The following is a 21796-nucleotide window of genomic DNA, read 5'->3' on the forward strand; positions in this document are numbered from 1 at the left end:
CTTGCTTTGTGCTGTAGTGGCATCACAATGGCTGTCATGTGATAGGTGACCTGGACTCGGCTCTACTTTCACCAGACAGAACACTACCGAGGTATAGCGTTACAGGTGGTGAGTTATTGAACCGGGGCGGCTGGTCACGTTGCTTGTACCGGAGAATGGAACTGTTATCGCTCTAGATGCGTTGACTAATGTCCCTTTGTAAGCAGATTCAGTTACTGACAGTATCACTAGTCAGCCAATTGAGGTTGCTCTTTGAGCATCTAGGCCCAGATTAGTCTTGTGTGCTTTACCTTCTCTGGCAGCAGTGTACGAGTTCAGACATTTCACCTTCAGCTTTTCCACACGGGGTGAAAAGAACAGTACTGCATCCCTATTGGTAAGAGTTGGATAGTGGCTTGTGTACAGTATTGAAGGTTTTGCTGACAGACTGATTTTTTGTACCAACAGCCACTGCAGAGGGACATTGAAAAGGGAACCCACAAGCTGTGGGTTGTCATGGACACCTTTTTCCGCCGGCACTTTAGACTGAAAGGGGCGGAACAATGCCAATACAGACGGCCTGGCGTGGCGGTGCCCACAAGCAAGGCTCGCCGGCGCTCCAGTGTAGGACTGCCCTCTGCTGGCCTGGTCCAACGTAGACGCTCTAGTGTGGGACAGCCATTCACAGGTCCTGTCGGACGCAGAAGGTCCAGTGCAGGCCTGTCGCCGACTTCTCAATCCCAACGAAGACGTTCCAGTGTTGGCCTGCCGTCAGGCTATGTGGGCCGTAGAAGCTCCAGTGTGGGCTTGGCCTGCGCTGCTCACCAACAACGCAGGCGCTCCAGCGAGGTGCAGGGGTTACCACACTGTTATTATGGAGGGGGGCAGCTAGTGAGTACCAGATACTACACCAGGCGTCGCTCCAGCACCACCATGGCCTGTGTCAATCCCCGCTTCTCTGTCCGCCGCCGGCAAGCCGCCAAGCTCCGCACCATTGACACCCAACTGCTGGGGCCTTCCATGCTGCTGGCCAGCCTGGTCCAGATGAGTGCGGAGCAGCAGAGGGCACCAGGGGCGCAGGGCGGTGAGGGGGCATCAGAAGAGGGCACTGAGAGCTGCCCCTCCTCCTCGTGCTGCTCCGAGTCGGAGGGGGACAGCTGCAGTCAGAGAGAGTGTAGCACCAGGTCGGAGGGCAGCGGGAGTGAACAAGAGGGGACTGAGGCATCATCATCATATCCAGAGGGAGAGAGGACGTCTCCATGGCAGGACTGGAATCAGGCTCATAGTATGGCAGCCTTGACGATGGAGAGCATCCAGTCCCGGCCCCTGATCCGCGCCCCGCGCTGCCTGCGCCGTAACTCCTCCCATCTGCTGCCGGCGGAGGCGGTGCACCGTAGCAGGGCGGCCTACGGTGTGCACGGGCGCTACCGACGCTCCAGCCAGTTACGGAGGCCTTCCACTATCTCCAACAGCGCCTGGCAAGGCAGGCTAGTCCCCGCACCCAGCCGCAGGAGCTCTATAGTGGCCCGCCACTCCTCCCGTTCCCTGTATAGGAACTGTTCCGCTTGCTGGAAGCCCAGGGGCCGCAGGGAGTCCCTCAGCCCCCTGCAGGGCATCTACTATGACCCCCGCCTGGAGACTTGGAGTGGATTTGTATCGTATGTAGACCCCCTACCTTTGCCTGTGTGTGTGTGTTAGGGAAGTGGGGGGGGGGGGGCTTCTATGTCAGAATATACACAGAAAATGTCTGTTTAAGACCACACTATTTGTTTTATCCGAACAATAGAAGGGGGAAATGCATGCAAAGTCACTGGCCATTCCGGCCCTTCCAACCATACCAGCACTTCCTGGTCTGAAGTGTTGATGTCAGTTAAGCAAGTGTTTGTGTCTAAGCCTGATGCAGTATGTAACTGCAAACTGGGAAATCTTTCATATTTTACACCAAACTCTGCTGACATTTTGTGTTGCTGACATGTACGCTAACATGTAAGCTAGGAGTTTTGTTTAGTGACTCCTACAGCACCTTTCATGCAGGGTCTCAGTCACACAAACCTGTCAAATACCAAACCTAGACCTCTTCTGTACCTGGCTGCACATTGGCTCAACACTTCGAATGCTGTATATTGTATGGCGTCAGATGTACCATTCATTATTCATCATGTGTGCTGAACCTCTCTCTCTGATCAGAGCCTACTTTGTTTACCATTAGGTTGTGACGCAGTATCCCACCCGGGCGTGTCATCTCAATGATGCTATTGCAATCATTCAAAGGTGTTGCGTCTGTGTCATTTTCAGGAAAGCCATTGCTAAATCGGGTCTACAGCACCTGTCTGCCCAGCCCAGTGCCTCAGCCCTGGCCAAGTTTGACCCAGACAGGGAGATCCGGAGCAGCTGTGACTGGACCGTAAGTGCAGCCTCTGGCCCAGCTCATCGATTTTTGTACCCCATAATGGACTACATGCCCCTAATGAGTTTCAGAGTAGTGTACTTTGTTTACCCAGAGGTACTGTTTGGTAGTGGATTCTATGAGCTAAGATTCCTATTTGTCAGGGTAAGAAAAAAAGAAGGGTGTATTTAATAGACTCTTCCTCTTCCTCCAGGAGAACGCCCTGTATGGGGAGCACATCTGGTTTGAGACCAATGTCTCTGGGGACTTCTGTTACGTCGGAGAGCAGCACTGCTTCGCCAAGACACTGGTGAGTGTGTGTGTGCGCGCAGCTACCCCTGGCCCTGCCTGACATCACAAAGCCACAGATGCTGTGACAGGAACGAGCCCAGAGGAAGAGAGGAATGAACTGATTAGACGAGATGTATTTGTAGTGCATCCCTAAAGCTAGAGGGGGATTATTAACTCCTTGTCACATTTGTTTTTCATCCGTCAGCGGATGTTACTGTCACAATGTATACCACCCGGTACCATACAGTACACTTCTAGAGAATGCAGATTGTGTAGCTCAATAGCTCTCTGCAACTGTAAACATTATAGTATGAGAAAGGGTGCCATGTTATGAACATAAACACGGTCTCTTCATTTTTTGGAGAACTGATGGGATTAGAAAAAGTGGGTAACTAGCAAGAGAACCTGTAAAAACGAGCCAAATCTTCTTTTTTTCCCTCCAGATGATGGAGATATATTTTTCGATTTTATTATTTGTATGAGATTTAGTTCTGACATCCACAGTGTGTGAAAAATCCTTTTTTTTTTCACACTAGGGGTGTCAAACTCATTCCAAAGAGTTTGCTGTTTTTTGGTTTTTCTGTTCAATTAAGACAACCAGGTGAGGGGAGTTCTTTACTAATTAGTGACCTTATTTCATCAATCAAGTACAAGAGAGGCTTGAAAACCCGTAGACACTCGACCCTCCGTGGAATGAGTTTGGCACCCCTTGTGTAGAGGCTCCCTCTGGTGTTCACACAACCATAACACACTTCACCTAAGAAGTAGTGCTGCCATCTTGAGGGAGTTGCACCCATAGATGTAGATAGAGGGCCCTTCTTTGCATCTGTGCCATGTGGCTTCTGTGACAACATGGGCAGCTCCATTGAGGGCTTTCTTCATTTTAAAGTAGTCAAGGGTGGATACTGCCACCTGGAGTGTGTTGTCTGAACAGGTATAAAACCAAGGTTGGTAATTTACTGCCACCTGCAGTTAAGGAATATTTGGTGCAGGTGTATAATTCATTGGCTGATCCCCCCTGAGGACCTTGTTGGAATTATGGGAATCTTCTGTAACCCATAGGAAGTCCTACCAAGTTGATTACTTCAAATGGTGAAAGTCTTCAATGGCACTGCCCATGCTAAAACAGGCTTTGGGGCACTAGAGCGGTCTATATACGTTTTATGGTTGTACCCTGAATTATCACGTTAAAAGAAAGTAATTTAATTCAGGAAGTTTTCATGTATTACTACGAGAAGGGTCATTAAATAATATTCTCTCACTCATCTTTTGTCACCACAGCAGAAATCTGTAGCCCGGAAAAAGTGTGCAGCCTGCAAGATAGTGGTTCACACAATCTGCATAGAACAGCTAGAAAAGGTAAGTTTCAAGCCATTTTCCCAACAAATGTTTCACAAACTTTTCATCCATTGAACTGTGATTTCACCTGGTTGAGGATAGATGTTAAATGATGTATTATCGCCAAAGTTGTGGAAATTAGTTGACAAAATGAGTTGCAAATGTTGAATCCCGAAAAAAATACCGTAATATCAGCCTTTTCAGATGTTGTCTCTCAAGGAGACAAAATGTTTCCATCGCATCAGGTAAGACGAGATTGAAATGGTAGCCGTGCCAACCTAACCCACCCTGCTCCTCTCCAGTTATTCGACACCGAGGCTATGCCCTATGAAGCCAGCCTGCTTATCGAAGACCCCGCCTTTAGAGTGAGACACTCTGACCTCTCTCAGGCTGCTATGGGATATAACTAGTGCTAGACCATACTCCTTCTCTAACCCTATCTCACTACGCTACCTGACCCGTTGACCTTGCCCTCCAATGCTGCACTCTGATTGGGTCATTCTCTGGATAATCAAAGTGGTTTTCCAAATTGGGCTGCTTTGATTGGCAGTCGAATAGATTCGGTCGCTCATTCCTAGAGATTTTTAGTTGCTGAATCTCCCTTTTTCCAAAATGTCTTTAACTTGTTCCCATAACTCTGCTAATCTGAGGGTTAGTTTATATCTATTGTTTATACTTTATCTGGTGCTGTTATGGTGGAGGTAAAGGTGAAGAGCTGGTTGTGACACTGACATAGTAACACATATTGCGCCACGGGTTTCCCTTTTCAGTAACGACTTCTAGGTGAACAAGAACTTCAGCATGTTCACTTTAACCGTATACCTCTCCTGTTGGCCATTTTGGATTACTGATTCAGCATTCTATTTTGGTGCAGGGGTTTGTCTAACACCATATTGGAAACAACAACAAACAAAATAAATCAAGGCTTGAAACAATTTGTTTTCTCTACCATGTAGATAAACTTCAGGTGTAAACCGTCATTCAGGGAATCGGGGTCTAGGAATATACGAGAGGTAAGTGCCAATACATTTTTTTCCCATTTTATCAGTATGATCATGATACTCATCCTCATACTTTATTTTCACACATTTTTCATCTTCCTTTGCCTTTGTCTTGTCATTCTATGTGTCTGTCTCCTCTGTAACCCCTCCCTCTCCTGTCCCTGCTTCTCTTTTGCCCTTCGACCTACTCTCTTGACCTTTGACCTTAGCCAGTCCTCCAAAGACAAGGTGCTCTAAAGTGCCTCAGGCGGATGGCTAACTGCATGGCCACCCCTTTCCTGAGCCATTCCCAGGTACCATCCCACCCGAACTTCCCAGATCAACCCAACCAAAAGCCACAGTTATGGGGGCAGTAGGAAAGTAATGCCTGACTAGTTGAATGATTTTAAAGACTGGGTAACCCCCAAGTCCTATAGTCCTCCAGAGCTAGCTTTGGGTGTCCAAGTTAAAATCCCCTCATCATATATTCGCATTTTAAAATTGTAGTAATTTTGCAGACACTCTTATCCAGAACGACCTATATTCATCTTAAGATGGCTATTTGAGACAACGTATCACCATCGTATCAAGTACATTTTCCCTCAACAAACTATTCATCAGCAAAGTCAGTGCTGGTGGGACGAGAAGTGTTTTTTGGGGGGGGGGTTTGTGTGTTTTTTGAGGGGTGGAGTGTGTCGGAGGCACCATACCTCTGACTGGGCTGAGCTGCCCTCCCGTAGTGGTGGTAGGGCCAAGAGACCAGAGGTGGCAGATCGGAGTGCTCAGGTTGGTATGTAGGGTTTGAACATAGTCTGAAGATAAAGAGGTGCAGTTCCCCTTGCTGGTCCGTAGGCAGGCACCAGGGTGTTGAAGTTGATGCGAGCTTCGACTGGAAGCCAGTGGAGTGTGCGGAGGAGCAGGGTGACATGGGAGAACTTAGGAAGGTTGAACACCAGGCGGGCTGCAGCATTCTGGATAAGTTACAGGAGTTTGATGGCAATGCGGGGAGCCCAACCAACAGAGTTGCAGTAGTCTAGACAGGAGATGACAAGTGCCTCAATTAGGACATGCGCTGCTTCCTGTGTGAAGAAATGTTGTACTCTGCGGATGTTGTAGAGCATAAACCTGCAGGAGCGAGTCACTGCTTTGATGTTTTCAGAGAACGACAGGGTGTTGTCCAGGGTCACTCCAAGGTTCTTTGCACTCTGGGAAGGGGACACCGTGGAGTTGTCAACCGTGATGGAGAGGTCTTGAAGTGAACAGGCCTTCCCATGGAGGAAGAGCCATTTTGTCAAGGTTGAGCTTGAGGTGGTGGGTCGACATCCAAGCTGAGAAGTCTGACAGGCATGCAGAGATGCGTGTCACCACCTTGGTGTCAGAATGGGGAAAGGAGAAGAGAAGTTGAGTGTCATCCACATAGCAATGATAGGAGAGACCATGTGAGGATATGACGGCGCCGAGTGACTTTGTGTAAAGAGAAAAGAGGAGAGGGCCTAGAACCGAGCCCTGGGGGACACCAGTAGTGAGATCACGTGGTGCAGACACAGATCCTCTTCATGCCACTTGGTAGGAGTGACCTGCCAGGTAGGATGCAATCCAGGAGGGTGCAGAGCCTGAGATGCCCAACCCTAAGAGGGTGGAGAGGAGGAGCTGATGGTTCACGGTGCCGAAGGCAGTGGATAGATCTAAGAGGAGGAGAACAAAGGAGAGAGAGTCAGCTTAGTCAGAGCGGAGAGCCTCTGTGACAGAGGAAAGCGGTCTCAGTTGAGTGAGCTGCCTTGAAGCCTGACTGGTTAGGGTAAAGAAGTTAGTTCTGTGAAAAATGGGAGAATGTCTCCAAAAATGATCTGGAGAAGGGAGGCGGGGATGTTGTCGGGCGGCCGGCCGGACCTCACTCATCGCAGGATTTCATCTGGAGAGAGCGGGGAGAAGGAGATTAAGGCATATGGTAGTTCTGTGTGTGCGACCAGTGGACTCAGTAGGCTGAGTGAAAGAGGAACGGCTGTCGTCAAACTTTTTTGCAAAGTCATCCGCAGAGAGTGAGGAGAGAGGTGGAGGATTAAGGAGGGAAGAGAAAGTGGAGAAGAGTTTCCCAGGTTTGGAGGTGGAAGCTTGAAATTTAGAGTGATAGGAAGCGGCTTTAGCAGTGGATACAAAGGAAGAGAAGGTAGAGAGGAGGGAGTGGAAGGATGATAGGTATTCCAGAAGTTTACTTTTCTTCCATTTCTGTTCAGCTGCCCAAAGCCCTGTTCTGTTAGCATACCACACTTAGTCATTATTACCACAGAACTGGGTTTATAATGGGGTCCTATACACAATAATGTTCACTGTGTCTGGCCAAACCTCTGACATTGCTAATGATAAACTCAACACAAGCTTTCCTTGATCTCACTCACCATTGTCTACATGTACTAAAAATTGGAAATCCACGGTATTTTAAATTGCGAATTTGTGAGTGGGTTGATTAATGTGTTTATGAACGTCGGTTTTCCAGCCCACCGTAGTGCGGCACCATTGGGTCCACCGGAGGCGCCAGGATGGGAAGTGTCGCCAGTGCGGGAAGGTGAGCATGGTTATAATATCAATTAATTTCTGTCCTATATTGCAGGATTAATTCAGATTAATGATCTGATGAAACATGTTCTTCTTGAGGGTACATTACCTCTTACATCTGATTCATTTCTCTACAGGGTTTCCAGCAGAAGTTTGCCTTTCATAGCAAAGAGATTGTGGCCATCAGCTGTTCATGGTGTAAACAGGCAGTAAGTTGGAAGGTTGATTGTACTGTACAGATGTAGGATCTTAATTTGACCAGTATTGTCGCAGCTACATAATCCTGCAGCAATGTCACCTTGTCTGAGAGAGATTTACATGTTTATCCAAACTTCACGCCAGGGTAAGCCTACACGAAACACAGCCCTTATTTTAAGTGTTTCTAAAATCCCCTATGGGGAAAATGACTGGTGGGAAAATGATTGGTACCATTTCTCTGTTTGACCGCTAGGTTTTATGGGTATTATGACACCTCCACTGTGGGGGTCTATTTGATAATTATATATGATTGATGTTATGTTTGTAAATTGGTCTATTGTAAATTCGGTCTATAACTGAGAAACCGATTTAAAATCTACTACTACTACTAATATTAGCTGGCCAAAATTAGGCTACATGAAAAGTGCAATACTGTTAATATACAGTTGAAGTCGGAAGTTTACATACACTTAGGTTGGAGTCATTAAAACTAGTTTTTCAACCACTCCACAAATTTCTTGTTAAGAAACTATAGTTTTGGCAAGTCGGTTGGGACATCTACAAGTAATTTTCCCAACAATTGTTTACAGACAGATTATTTCACTTATAATTCACTGTATCGCAATTCCAGTGGGTCAGAAGTTTAAATACACTAAGTTGACTGTGCCTTTTAACAGCTTTGAAAATTCAAGAACATCATGTCATGGCTGTAGAAGCTTCTGATAAGATAATTGACATAATTTGAGTCAATTGGATGTGTACCTGTGGATGTATTTCAAGGCCTACATTCAAACTCAGTGCCTCTTTTCTTGACATCATGGGAAAAATCAAAAGAAATCAGCCAAGACCTCAGAAAAAAAATGGTAGACCTCCACAAGTCTGTTTCATCCTTGGGAGCAATTTCCAAATGCCTGAAGGTACCACGCTCATCTGTACAAACAATAGTACGCAAGTATAAACACCATGGGACCATGCAGCCGTCATGCTGCGCAGGAAGGAGACGCGTTCCGTCTCCTAGAGATGAATGTACTTTGGTGCGAAAAGTGCAAAGCAATCCCAGAACAACAGCAAAGTACCCTGTGAAGATGCTGGAGGAAACAGGTACAAAGGTATCTATATCCACAGTAAAACGAGTCCTATATCGAGATAACCTGAAAGGCCGCTCAGCAAGGAAGAAGCCACTGCTCCAAAACCGCCATTAAAAAAGCCAGACTACGGTTTGCAACTGCACATGGGGACAAAGATTGTACTTTTTGGAGAAATGTCATCTGGTCTGATGAAATAAAAATGGAACTGTTTGGCCATAATGACCATCATTATGTTTGGAGGAAAAAGGGGGAGGCTTGCAAGCCGAAGAACACCGTGAAGCACAGGGGTGGCAGCATAATGTTGTGGGGGTGCTTTGCTGCAGGAGGGACTGGTGCACTTCACAAAATAGATGGCATCATGAGGAGGTAAATGTATGTGGATATATTGAAGAAACATCTCAAGACATCAGTCAGGAAGTTAAAGCTTGGTCGCAAATGGGTCTTCCAAATGGACAATGACCCCAAGCATACTTCCAAAGTTGTGGCAAAAAGGCTCAAGGACAACAAAGTCAAGGTATTAAAGTGTCCGTCACAAAGCCCTTACCTCAATCCTATAGAAAATTTGTGGGCAGAACTGAAAAAACGTGTGCGAGCAAGGAGGCCTACAAGCCTGACTCAGTTACACCACCTCTGTCAAGAGGAATGGGCCAAAATTCACCCAACTTATTGTGGGAAGCTTGTGGAAAGCTACCTGAAACGTTCGACCCAAGTTAAACAATTTAAAGGCAATGCTACCAAATAATAATTGTGTGTATGTAAACTTCTGACCCACTGGGAATGTGATGAAATAAATAAAAGCTGACATAAATCATTCTCTCCACTATTATTCTGACATTTCACATTCTTAAAATAAAGTGGTGATCCTAACTGACCAAAGACAGGGAATTTTTACTAGGATTAAATGTCAGGAATTGTGAAAAACTGAGTTAAATGTATTTGGCTAAGGTGTATGTAAACTTCCGACTTCAACTGTATATACTCTTTTCAGGGAATATATGTAAATCACGAGGCTCATCTGCATTTGGTTTTTCTCAGCAACAAAAGAGTGATAAAATGATGTCTGATGCCTACCTCTGTGTGGTCTTAGTGCTGCTGTACCTCAAACTATGGATGATAATGACGTGTGTCTGTATGCTTTATGCTTATGTGAGACATTTGTGTGAGTGTCTGTGTTGAATGAAAACACTTCCAATGAATATGGATGTGTGTGATCACTGATGTATTGTGTGAGTGTGTACAGTAGCGGTATTCACCCTCTGTAAAGGGTATGTTTATGTGAGACAGTTGTGTGAGGGTCTGTGTTGAGTGTTTTAATGATGTGTGTGTTGTGCTCACTGCTGCCGTCCTTTCCTCTGTCCCTTTCCCTACTCTAGTATCACAACAAGGTGTCCTGCTTCATGCTGCAGCAGATCGAGGAGTCCTGCTCCCTGGGTGCTCATGCCTCTGTCATCATACCCCCTACCTGGATCCTCCGGGTTCGCAGACCTCAGGTATATTTAAAAACATTCGATAACATAAAAAAAAAAATAGATGTATATTGTCACATGCACTGGATAGGTACAGTGAAATGTTGTTTTACATGTCGTAGTAGTATGGTGCCTCCGGAGCAAATTAAGTTTACTTGCCTTGCTCAAGGTCACAGAGATTTTTCACCTTGTTGGCTCGGGTATTTGAACCAGCACTCTAACCTCTACGCTACCTGCCGCCCCCACAGTCACAAAATACACCGTCACACAATACACTTTCACTTTCGAGTTTACAACGTGCAATGGTATGCTTCCCCAAATACTTTGTGGTGCTTTGCACTGCGTGGCCAACAAAGGGTGGCAGTCATCCGTTAGTTTGAGCATTCAACAGTTCTGATAAATTACAGTGTATTATTTACAGTTGATCAAATGCTGTTCCTTATATAAATGGAATACCAACGTGACATTTAATCCTCATGTGTTATTCTTTCAGACCTCGCTAAAGTCGAGCAAAAAGAAAAAACGGACCTCGTTTAAGCGCAAGTCCAGCAAAAAGGGAGTAGAGGTGAGTTCATCATCCATTGCAAATGGCGTTTCCTACCGTTTGTAATGTGAGGAGACGTACGTAACTAAAATGTCCTTTGCTGATTAGCCTGAGGGGCATCATTTCCATTATACTGCATCTGTTGTGAACTGTTCAATTGGTTTTACATTGAAATATTATACATGAAGTCCATACTTATGGAATGGTAGCTAAAAGGGCAATGTCAAACTAATGACAAGGTATTATCGACGTAGACAGTCTTGGCCCTTATCAAATCCCTGCTGACACAACCCAGCCAGGGACATAGGATGTGCTTGTCAATACATACTTCCTGGCGACATCCAGTGTCGAATACCATGGCTTTAATGCATTTACATGACAAGTGCATGTACAGAAATAATTCTCTCTCTTGTCTGGCCTTGCGTTGGTTAGCCAGCCCTCCAAAGACAAGGTGCTCTAAAACGCCTCAGACGGAACCCGTCCCAGGTACCATCCCACCCCAACTCCCCAGATCACCCCAAAGCCACAGTTCTGGAGACCGTAATGATCAATTCAACTGTGCACAGTGTTAGACAACTGTATACTCTTTGGCTTGCTATGTCTCATAGAGAGTAGGAAGTATCCACGCAGCGTCAGCTCTATGCCATTTTCAATTTAGTGAGTTAATTTGGCATAATGTTACACGAGTCTGACGCGATAGTTTATAACAAAACATCAGTAAAAGCAGCAAGAGCTTAGTGTTCTTCCCTTAGGAAACCAACACTGTACATCAGTCTCTCATCTTTCACGTCTCTAAATGCATCCCTTTATTTCCTCTGCCCTCTCCCTTCCTCTTTGTGCAGGAGACGCGCTGGAAGCCCTTCATAGTTAGACCCATTCCCTCTCAGCTCATGAAGCCGCTGTTGGTGTTTGTCAACCCGAAGAGTGGGGGAAATCAGGTGAGAGCCGTGCTGTCTGTGCTGGAGCTGTCAGTGCAGGCCCAGTGGGCCGAGGCCAACACCAGTCACAGGTGTAATCCTGACTGGTCTGTAAGCCGTCTGTGAGATGAAACACTGTCTGCGTCTTAAAGAGTCTTTCAGCAGTCCAGTCAGGGCATCTCATACCTCACGCATTTGTCTGGATCACTCAATCATATACTAGTCAGTTAATCAAATACTTCTTTATTATTATGATGATGATGATGATGAACTGGTAGTAATTGTACTCCTACTCATTTTCAGGGAGCCAAGATTATCCAGTCGTTCATGTGGTACCTGAACCCTCGCCAAGTATTTGACCTGAGTCTGGGAGGACCCAAGGATGGGTAAGTTTCTCAAAAATAGCAGGTGCAAACTTTGTATGAGTGCAGACTTGTTACTGACTCTGGCCCTTAAAAATAAATATCCTCATACGTTTATGTCTTGGAGCTCTTCCATTACTATGTGCTCACTGGCGCAGAGCTCCTTCTCATTAGATCTAATATATGTGTATATATATATATATATCTCTGAACCAAAAGAAGTCGTTCTAATTCCAAGTATTATTGTGCTATTATTTTTTGTTCTTCCTATGGATACACTATGCTATTATTCTGTCTGCCCAGGAGCCATTTGCGGTGTAGGACTCCCCTTCACTGTGAATGCTGCCGATTTTTAACTGAGTGTGGGAGACCTTCATTAACAGGCTTGATACTGTGGACTGACTGTGACAGAAAACTAGAAGTTGATTTTGCTTCTTGCTCTGTCTCTCCAAGGTTAGAAATGTACCGTAAGGTGCATAACCTGAGGATACTGGCATGCGGAGGGGATGGCACGGTGACTAGAAACAACAGCAATCTTTTTAAGCAATACACAGACATTCCTGAACTATTTTAGCATCAAACTTTACTTTGTGATCATTCAAATAACAGCACACAGTGTCTGGTGTTTTCCCTTAAAGGCATTTGACCCCATCTTAGTGATCTAAGCCCTGAACTTTGATGGTTATCTAAGTGATTGAACAGCAACACACACTATGCTGCAGGTGCAGTTTGTTAAGCTGTCCAAACATTTATTCCTTAAGCAAGGATAATAACAATGTTGGGCATGTTGTTAAAGGGCACATCACATGATGTTTTTGATAATATGTCTGTTGTATGGTGTGTGTGTAGGTGGGTTGGATCCTGTCTGCTCTGGACCAGCTCCAGCTGAACCCCCAGCCTGCAGTAGCCATCCTGCCTCTGGGGACAGGCAACGACCTGGCCAGGACCCTCAACTGGGGGGGTGTGAGTATCTCAACCATATCTGGACAACATGTACACAGTGTACATTAGGAACACTTTTTAAATATTGAGTTAGCAGCCCCCCCCTCTCTTTTTACCCTCAGAACAACCTCAATACCTCAGGGCATGGACTCTACGAGTTGTCGAAAGCGTTCCACAGGGATGCTGGCCCATGTTCACTTCAATGCTTCCCACAGTTGTGTCAAGTTGGCTGGATGTCCTTTGGGTGGTGAACCATTCTTGATACACACCGGAAACTGTTGAGCGTAAAATAAAAAAAACAGCAGCGTTGCAGTTCTTGACACACTCAAACCTGTCTATATGTGCCCTCTGAATGGCACACATACACAACCCATGTCTCAATTGTCTCGATGCTTAAAAATCCTTTATTAACCTGTCTCCTCCCCTTCATCTACACTGATTTTGAAGTGGATTTAACAAGTGACACCAATAAGGGAGCATTGCTTTCACCTGGTCAATGGAAAGAGCAGGTGTTCCTAATATTTTGTACACTCGGTGTAGCACCTCAAAGCTGTGCTTATCCATAGTCGTTGGACAATGTAGGTGCACAGTTAACTCTGTAGAGGGCACCAGAATCATGACAATAGCCGCTTATTATTTCTTGAAAAATGTATATATCTCAGGAGGAACTAGCTGCTTTCTACAATGAACTGTATTTAATGCTCTTGGTGTTTTCCTTTTCTATTCCTCCCCTCTCCAGGGTTACACAGATGAGCCGGTGTCTAAGATCCTGTCTCATGTAGAGGATGGGAACGTCGTCCAGCTCGACCGGTGGAATCTAATAGTGGAGCCCAACCAGGATGCTGGTGCAGAGGAGAGGGATGAGCAGCAGACAGACAAGGTGAACAAACTCCCTCTCATCCCAGATCCTGTACTGTAGACATGGACTGTCAACGTATGATGGTGTGGTGTGTGTGTGTGTGGATGGGTTTGAACTTAGTGCTAGCGCTTTTACCTATCAGAGGGTGTGTTTGTAATAACATCGTAAATCAGGTCTTGACTGTGATGAGTTCATCGACCCCCCCCCCCGAGAACTAACCTCTCTACAATGTCACAATATAATTAGTTTATTGTGAACAGGGTCATGGCTGGCCACACACCAAAATACCTCAGTGACCTTTCCATTATGTAATGGGTAGTTAGTTCTAAAAGTTGAGAGAGTTTATCAACTAAAAAGAAGCACAATGTTGCTCTATGACCTCAAACGTGATGTATTATTTTTTTATTTTGTGTTTATGGCAGTGAGGGTAGTCTGGGGTCACTGAAGACCGTAGGACTGAGGATGGAGTTGGGCTCAGTATACTCCGGTTTAGTGTTGAAATGTCAACATTTGACATTGTGATTTTGGCTGTTTTGGTGATATCGCGTCTGGGATTAACACAATTTTGTACGGGTTTTCTTTTCCGCAGCTCCCCCTCGACGTCTTCAACAACTACTTCAGCCTCGGCTTCGACGCACACGTGACACTAGAATTCCACGAGTCTCGAGGTTGTATTTCCGATCGATCTCTTAACGTTGACTACCCATGTAATGCCATTGTTGGGGATAAATCTGTGCTATCCATAGACGGCTCACATCGACAGTAACAAATGATGCTGTGTGTATCTACTGTACCATTTGTGCGTGCTCTGCTGCGCAGTACAGTCATATTTAACTAAGTTCTTCAACCACATTACATATAAGACAGGAGAGATTATTTCACAGAAAATAATAATGTTCCTGGAGTTTTTTAGGAGTTTAGAGTGATGAAAAGTAGCCCAAGCAGAGCCATTACTATAGATATATAGTGTCATAATTACTCACAACTTATCATGCCTTCTATAACCGACGCTCCTCAGAGGCCAACCCGGAGAAATTCAACAGCCGCTTTCGGAACAAGATGTTTTATGCAGGGGTGGGTACAGTTGTGTTTCCTAAACAGGAGAAAATAACAAATACATTCCTATTTTCTCACCATTATCATCACTTTTACCATTTAGTAGTGATAGTAATTGTTTTATTTGTGGCCATAGCTTTAGTTGTGTCAATGTTTTCTATTGATAATCTACAAGTTTGATTCTCTGGTGTTCCTTCTAACCAGACGGCCTTCTCGGACTTCCTCATGGGCAGCTCCAAAGACCTAGCCAAACACATCAAGGTCGTGGTGAGTTCAACTGACCACCTTGGCTGGAGCTCAGATTGTGTGACGTCATTCCACAACGGGTTCAATTCAAATCTAAATCCGTTAACAGGAATTTCCCACTTCATAGTAAAAATAGTTGGTGCAGAAATAGAAATTGAGTTTGAGAGCCTAGGCTCCATTCTGAGCTTATAGTAGGTAGGTTGTAAGGATCACATCTCATTAGACTGACAGATGTGTTCTTCACAGTCAGAATGTGGCACCTTTCAAAGGGTACATTTTATAGGCCATGTGAGAACTCTTCCGGGAATGATCTGAGTGTGTATGTGTACAGTAATGGAGACGCCTGTCTGTCTGTCTGTCGGTCTCCTCTCGTTAGTGCGACGGCACCGACCTCACCTCAAAGGTCCAGGATCTGAAGCTGCAGTGCCTGGTGTTCCTCAACATTCCCAGGTTAGCAGCCTCAATGGGGAAAACGGGTTATATATGACATGTTACAATTTTGTCACTGTTGTAACGGAGGCTGTAGGCTAAGTTAGGCACTTAACCATGTGTGTATGTGTGTACTAGATACTGTGCTGGTACCATGCCATGGGGCAACCCAAGCGAGCACCATGACTTTGAGCCACAACGGCACGACGACGGCTGCATTGAAGTTATCGGCTTCACCATGACCTCTCTGGTATTCACCTATCAACCTGAATTTGTCTGTGTGTTAGAACAAAAGTTAGTAGATTTAATGAAATGGATGAGTCCGTTTCTTTACATTTGTCCTAGTCGTGACCTTGCTCTGATGGATGATCGTCTCTTCCTCCCTGGTGCTGTAGGCCACGCTGCAGGTCGGAGGTCACGGTGAGCGGCTGAACCAGTGCAGAGAGGTGACCCTCACCACCTACAAGTCCATCCCCATGCAGGTAGATGGGGAGCCGTGCAAGCTAGCCCCCTCCACCATCCGGATCTCCCTGAGGAACCAAGCCAACATGGTGCAGAAGGCCAAGAGGAGGACATCTATACCGCTGCTCAACGAGTGAGTAATACAGTCCAGGGTCCAGTCAGAATCCTGAACATCAATCCGCTATGGAGACTTTCTATAGTGTACTTTGTTTAGTCTTTTGCGCTGTCGGCAGGTTGCCTCTGTTGTCACAACGGTGCTTGTGGAGTTGGAAGTTATTGTAATGCCTTCCACAAGTCATGACTTAGTGTCCTCGACCGAGCCGAAGGTCGCTCTTCAATTTCTTGCTGTGTGATTTTTAAGTGGCACGCGGGTGTGGCACGCAGGTGTCCTCGACGCTAGCCTTCGGGATTCATTTGCAAGGGTGGCTGAAGCGCTGACAAAGACTTGTGCATGTAAAATAATCTAAGCCGACGAGGGGAAACAAACAGACACACAAAAAACATTCATCAAAGTCAACATGGCTTTGCTACCATCTTCCTTTTCTCTCCATCAGTAGTCTTCGTCATATCAGTCTGTCTGTCTACAGGCTGAAAATCGGATGTATTATCAGAATGAACAGCCCTATTTATTTTCATGGTAATTGCGTTACCTTTTTGTCAAACCTGTTGTAAGGTTTTTTGCTAATTTCATACTTCGCTGATTCTGATGTGAGTCCCGCGACAATGTGTTGACTTGCTGACGGAGGGGAATTATGAGTCCTCCGTCTACAGGATTGAAATGTCCGGGGGGGGGGACTAATTCAATGATTGTGTTTACAGAAGCCTGTTTTAGCTGAGATTAAACACGTGCACATCCAAACCTTATTCATGATACCGTTCTTCCTTTTTGCAAAGTTGGTTAGAATGGCCCGACCTTCTATGAAGCAAAACACCAGGCATTTGGACAGAAAGTAAGAATGATAAGATGCAAATGAGCCTGGAATTCAAACAAACAACCCAGCTGTATTCACTTCTACACTGATTACATTGTTTGAGATCATACACCGACATTAGATGTTGTCCTCCCAACTGTTTTGCAACATACTGCAGTAAGAAACATATACGACTTGTGTTGTTGTCAGGTGTCTATTGTCCTTGAACAGAATGGTAAGCTATAGTCGCAACATTGTTTTTGGATCTCCCACACACTGCGAACAGGTCACCTTCGTCACAGATCACAACTGTTTCCATGAATATATAATCATCCTAGAAGCCATCAAGATGACAAACGGAAGGGGGGAAAGCAGCGTTCAACACCTCTGGCTTCTCTCAGGCTGCTGTGCATGTGAGCCCAGGTTGTCAGAGTGTTGTGGTTGGAGGTCAATCCCCTGTCATCAGCTTGTGTTAATGCTCTTCCCGGGTGACAGCCTTTCATTATACTTATACCTTCATTTATTTCCATATTCTTTTTTTTTATCTCTCAGCCGAGATGTTTCCAACTCCCAAATAGTTTACTAAGTTAGAAATTAATATGGAAAGTAACTGATTATGTACAGTATAACGGTGTACTGAAATCAAGCATAGGTTATGGAATAATCTTTCTTGTGTGTCAATTTGACATGATTTGGTTGTTTTGAAACTCAGAGTTCGTACAAATATGTACACTGAACAAAAATATAAACGCAACATGTCAATTGTTGGTTCCATGTTTCATGAGCTGAAATTGATCCCAGAAATTTGCCATACTCTATGCACACATTTGTGCGCACATTTGTTTATATTCCTGTTAGTGAGCATTTCTCCTTTGCCAAGATAATCCATCCAGGTGTAGTATATCAAGAAGCTGATAAACAGCATGATCAGTACACAGGTGCACCTTGTGCTGGGGACAATAAAAGGCCACTCTAAAATGTGCAGTTTTGTCACACAGCACAATGCCACAGATATCTCAAGTTTTGAGGGAACATGTGAATTTAATGTTCATTTCTCTACCTTAAGCCTCCTCCAATGTGATTTTAGAGAATTTGGCAGTAAGTCCAACTGGCCTCACAACCGCAGACCACGTGTAACTACGCCAGCCCAGGACCTCCACATCCGGCTTCTTCATCTGCGGTATAGTCTGAGACCAGCCACCCGGACAGCTGATGAAACTGTGGGTTTCCACAACCAAATAATTGACGCACAAACTTTTAGAATCCTGATAATACACGGTCCCATGTCTGTGCACAATTCTTGGAAGCTGAAAAGGTCCCAGTTCTTCCAAGGCCTGCTTACTCAACACAAATGTCACCCTTCGAGCATGCTGTGGATAGACGTGTACGACAGCGTGTTCCATTTCCCGCCAATATCCAGCAACTTTGCACAGCCATTGAAGAGGAGTCTGACAACGTTCTACAGGCCACAATCAACAGCCTGATCAATTTTATGCTAAGGGGATGTGTTGCACTGCATGAGGCAAGTGGTGGTCACACCAGATGCTGACTGGTTTTCTGACCCACGCCCATACTTTGTTTTATAAAGGTATCTGTGAACAACAGATGCATATCTGTATTCTCAGTCATGTGAAATCCGTAGATTAGGGCCTAATGAATTTATTTCAATTGACTGATTTCCTTATATGAACTATAACTCAGTAAAATCTTTGAAATTGTTGGGTTTATATTTTAGTTCGGTGTAATTAAAAATTTTGAGAGATGATACCCAAATGGCTATGCTTCTTCTGTTGTCTTCCTCAGCCAGCAGCCCTTCCCGGAGAGGTTAAGGATCCGGGTGAACCGTATTAGCATGCACGACTATGAGGCCCTACATTATGACAAGGAGAAACTCAAAGAAGCCTGTGAGTATTCCATCTCTATCTAATGCACTGTAACTCCATCATCCTTCAGGTGTCGGCCAGCCTGTTCAAGGAGGAATGCAGCAGGCCCTTAAGTACTGCTTCATGCAGGGATGTTACTGCAAGCCAGAGGTGTTTTCAGTGATGTAGAACTCTGTAGTCTACACATTTTAGTTGTTTTTATTGCCATGCAGTTGAATTTCAAAATGGCAGGCTTGTTTTGTAGAGTTAAATCCTGGCCATACGCACGTAAGGGACCTGAGCCAGTTGACAAGCTATTACCTGAAGATATACAGTGGGGCAAAAAAGTATTTAGTCAGCCACCAATTGTGCAAGTTTTCCCACTTAAAAAGATGAGAGAGGCCTGTAATTTTCATCATAGGTACACTTCAACTATGACAGACAAAATGAGAAAAAAAATCCAGAAAATCACATTGTAGGATTTTTTATGAATTTATTTGCAAATTATGGTGGAAAATAAGTATTTGGTCACCTACAAACAAGCAAGATTTCTGGCTCTCACAGACCTGTAACTTCTTCTTTAAGAGGCTCCTCTGTCCTCCACTCGTTACCTGTATTAATGGCACCTGTTTGAACTTGTTATCAGTATAAAAGACACCTGTCCACAACCTCAAACAGTCACACTCCAAACTCCCCTATGGCCAAGACCAAAGAGCTGTCAAAGGACACCAGAAACAAAATTGTAGACCTGCACCAGGCTGGGAAGACTGAATCTGCAATAGGTAAGCAGCTTGGTTTGAAGAAATCAACTGTGGGAGCAATTATTAGGAAATGGAAGACATACAAGACCACTGATAATCTCCCTCGATCTGGGGCTCCACGCAAGATCTCACCCCGTGGGGTCAAAATTATCACAAGAACGGTGAGCAAAAATCCCAGAACCACACAGGGGGACCTAGTGAATGACCTGCAGAGAGCTGGGACCAAAGTAACAAAGCCTACCATCAGTAACACACTACGCCGCCAGGGACTCAAATCCTGCAGTGCGAGACGTGTCCCCCTGCTTAAGCCAGTACATGTCCAGGCCCGTCTGAAGTTTGCTAGAGAGCATTTGGATGATCCAGAAGAAGATTGGGAGAATGTCATATGGTCAGATGAAACCAAAATATAACTTTTTGGTAAAAACTCAACTTGTCGTGTTTGGAGGACAAAGAATGCTGAGTTGCATCCAAAGAACACCATACCTACTGTGAATCATGGGGGTGGAAACATCATGCTTTGGGGCTGTTTTTCTGCAAAGGGACCAGGACGACTGATCCGTGTAAAGGAAAGAATGAATGGGGCCATGTATCGTGAGATTTTGAGTGAAAACCTCCTTCCATCAGCAAGGGCATTGAAGATGAAACGTGGCTGGGTCTTTCAGCATGACAATGATCCCAAACACACCGCCCGGGCAACGAAGGAGTGGCTTCGTAAGAAGCATTTCAAGGTCCTGGAGTGGCCTAGCCAGTCTCCAGATCTCAACCCCATAGAAAATCTTTGGAGGGAGTTGAAAGTCCGTGTTGCCCAGCAACAGCCCCAAAACATTACTGCTCTAGAGGAGATCTGCATGGAGGAATGGGCCAAAATACCAGCAACAGTGTGTGAAAACCTTGTGAAGACTTACAGAAAACGTTTGACCTCTGTCATTGCCAACAAAGGGTATATAACAAAGTATTGAGAAACTTTTGTTATTGACCAAATACTTATTTTCCACCATATTTTGCAAATAAATTCATAAAAAATCCTACAATGTGATTTTCTGGATTTTTTTTTCTCATTTTGTCTGTCATAGTTGAAGTGTACCTATGATGAAAATTACAGGCCTCTCTCATCTTTTTAAGTGGGAGAACTTGCACAATTGGTGGCTGACTAAATACTTTTTTGCCCCACTGTACTACATGTGTCCTTGTGCCATTTTAGGGGCCGATTCCGACCCAAGTTAAGAGCATAAATGGAACGTAATTCCCTTTCTCTCTATGCGTATTCTGACCTTGAATTTAAGCATGAGAATAGCATGCTATTCCCCTGCTATTTGTTTGGGGTGGAGATTTAATGAATTAAGGTGTGACAGAGGTGTGTCAACAGATACGGCATATTCTGATCTAATTTCCTAATAATTCTACCGGTTCCAAGTGGAAAAAGCATTTACTTCATTTTTTCCCACTAGAAATAATACCATTCACCATGCACTGTAATTGACAAATTGATGAGAGCTAGATAAAGGAGTAATCCATTTGGATAAGGGAATTGTAAATATAAATGACATTTGTTCTAGAACTCTTTTACCTTATAATCGCTGGAGACAAATGTGAATCCTGTCATATGGCAGAAAACGGAAGCATATCAACTTTCCCACAGTAAAGTTTATGAAATGCTGTGACATTATGCAGAATTTTAATTGTACTGCCTTTTAACGTGCAGGGATGGGCACACACTAGTGTCTTAATTATTTCCTATTATTTATCATGTTAAATATTAGCCACTATCAGTATCGACCGTCAGTAGGCCTAATAACCACACATATTTTAACTGCCAAATAGTTCCCTTCAGTTGGTATGGCCTACATTATCATTCCATTTATTTACGTTGTTTCGTTTACCTTCATTTGCTTCCTCTGTAAACGATGTCACAGCCATGTGGTTGTTACAGAGGATCATTAGTAACATTTGATCATGTAAAAAAAAAGACAAGTATGCTAATTAAATCGCTATGGAGCGGATCGCAGACCAAGCCGGAGCAGTTTGAACCCGACACATGGCGCAATACTTGGCTGTGTCATCACACAGTTCCATGGTTAGTGCGGGCAATAGACAAGGGTATATCCTGCTATTGTACACTATTCTCCCTATTATAATTCTATGAACACTAATCTTCCAACATCACAA

The 21796-nt window shown here is 44.7% G+C and overlaps 1 protein-coding gene across 2 annotated transcripts in view; it reads left to right on the forward strand.

The window, feature by feature from the left end:
* The window catches only part of LOC120024934 (diacylglycerol kinase zeta-like), a 115455-nt gene that overhangs the window by 59332 nt on the left and 34327 nt on the right, over positions 1–21796 (forward strand). Inside the window, exons 2-22 of one of the 2 annotated variants that reach the window (XM_038969304.1) lie at positions 448–1637; positions 2275–2383; positions 2580–2675; positions 3938–4015; positions 4951–5007; positions 7469–7537; positions 7665–7736; positions 10187–10303; positions 10773–10844; positions 11666–11761; positions 12044–12126; positions 12556–12616; positions 12952–13065; positions 13784–13924; positions 14493–14571; positions 14922–14977; positions 15164–15226; positions 15582–15655; positions 15773–15884; positions 16030–16229; positions 18811–18911. In XM_038969304.1, the coding sequence (XP_038825232.1) occupies positions 496–1637; positions 2275–2383; positions 2580–2675; positions 3938–4015; positions 4951–5007; positions 7469–7537; positions 7665–7736; positions 10187–10303; positions 10773–10844; positions 11666–11761; positions 12044–12126; positions 12556–12616; positions 12952–13065; positions 13784–13924; positions 14493–14571; positions 14922–14977; positions 15164–15226; positions 15582–15655; positions 15773–15884; positions 16030–16229; positions 18811–18911 (2992 nt within the window). In that variant the 5' untranslated portion in view covers positions 448–495. The remainder of the gene's footprint in view (positions 1–447; positions 1638–2274; positions 2384–2579; positions 2676–3937; positions 4016–4950; positions 5008–7468; positions 7538–7664; positions 7737–10186; positions 10304–10772; positions 10845–11665; positions 11762–12043; positions 12127–12555; positions 12617–12951; positions 13066–13783; positions 13925–14492; positions 14572–14921; positions 14978–15163; positions 15227–15581; positions 15656–15772; positions 15885–16029; positions 16230–18810; positions 18912–21796) is intronic. The other variant, XM_038969305.1, reaches the window with a different exon arrangement.

Source organism: Salvelinus namaycush, chromosome 30, assembly GCF_016432855.1.
Source record: "Salvelinus namaycush isolate Seneca chromosome 30, SaNama_1.0, whole genome shotgun sequence".
NCBI classification, from domain to species: Eukaryota; Metazoa; Chordata; class Actinopteri; order Salmoniformes; family Salmonidae; genus Salvelinus; species Salvelinus namaycush.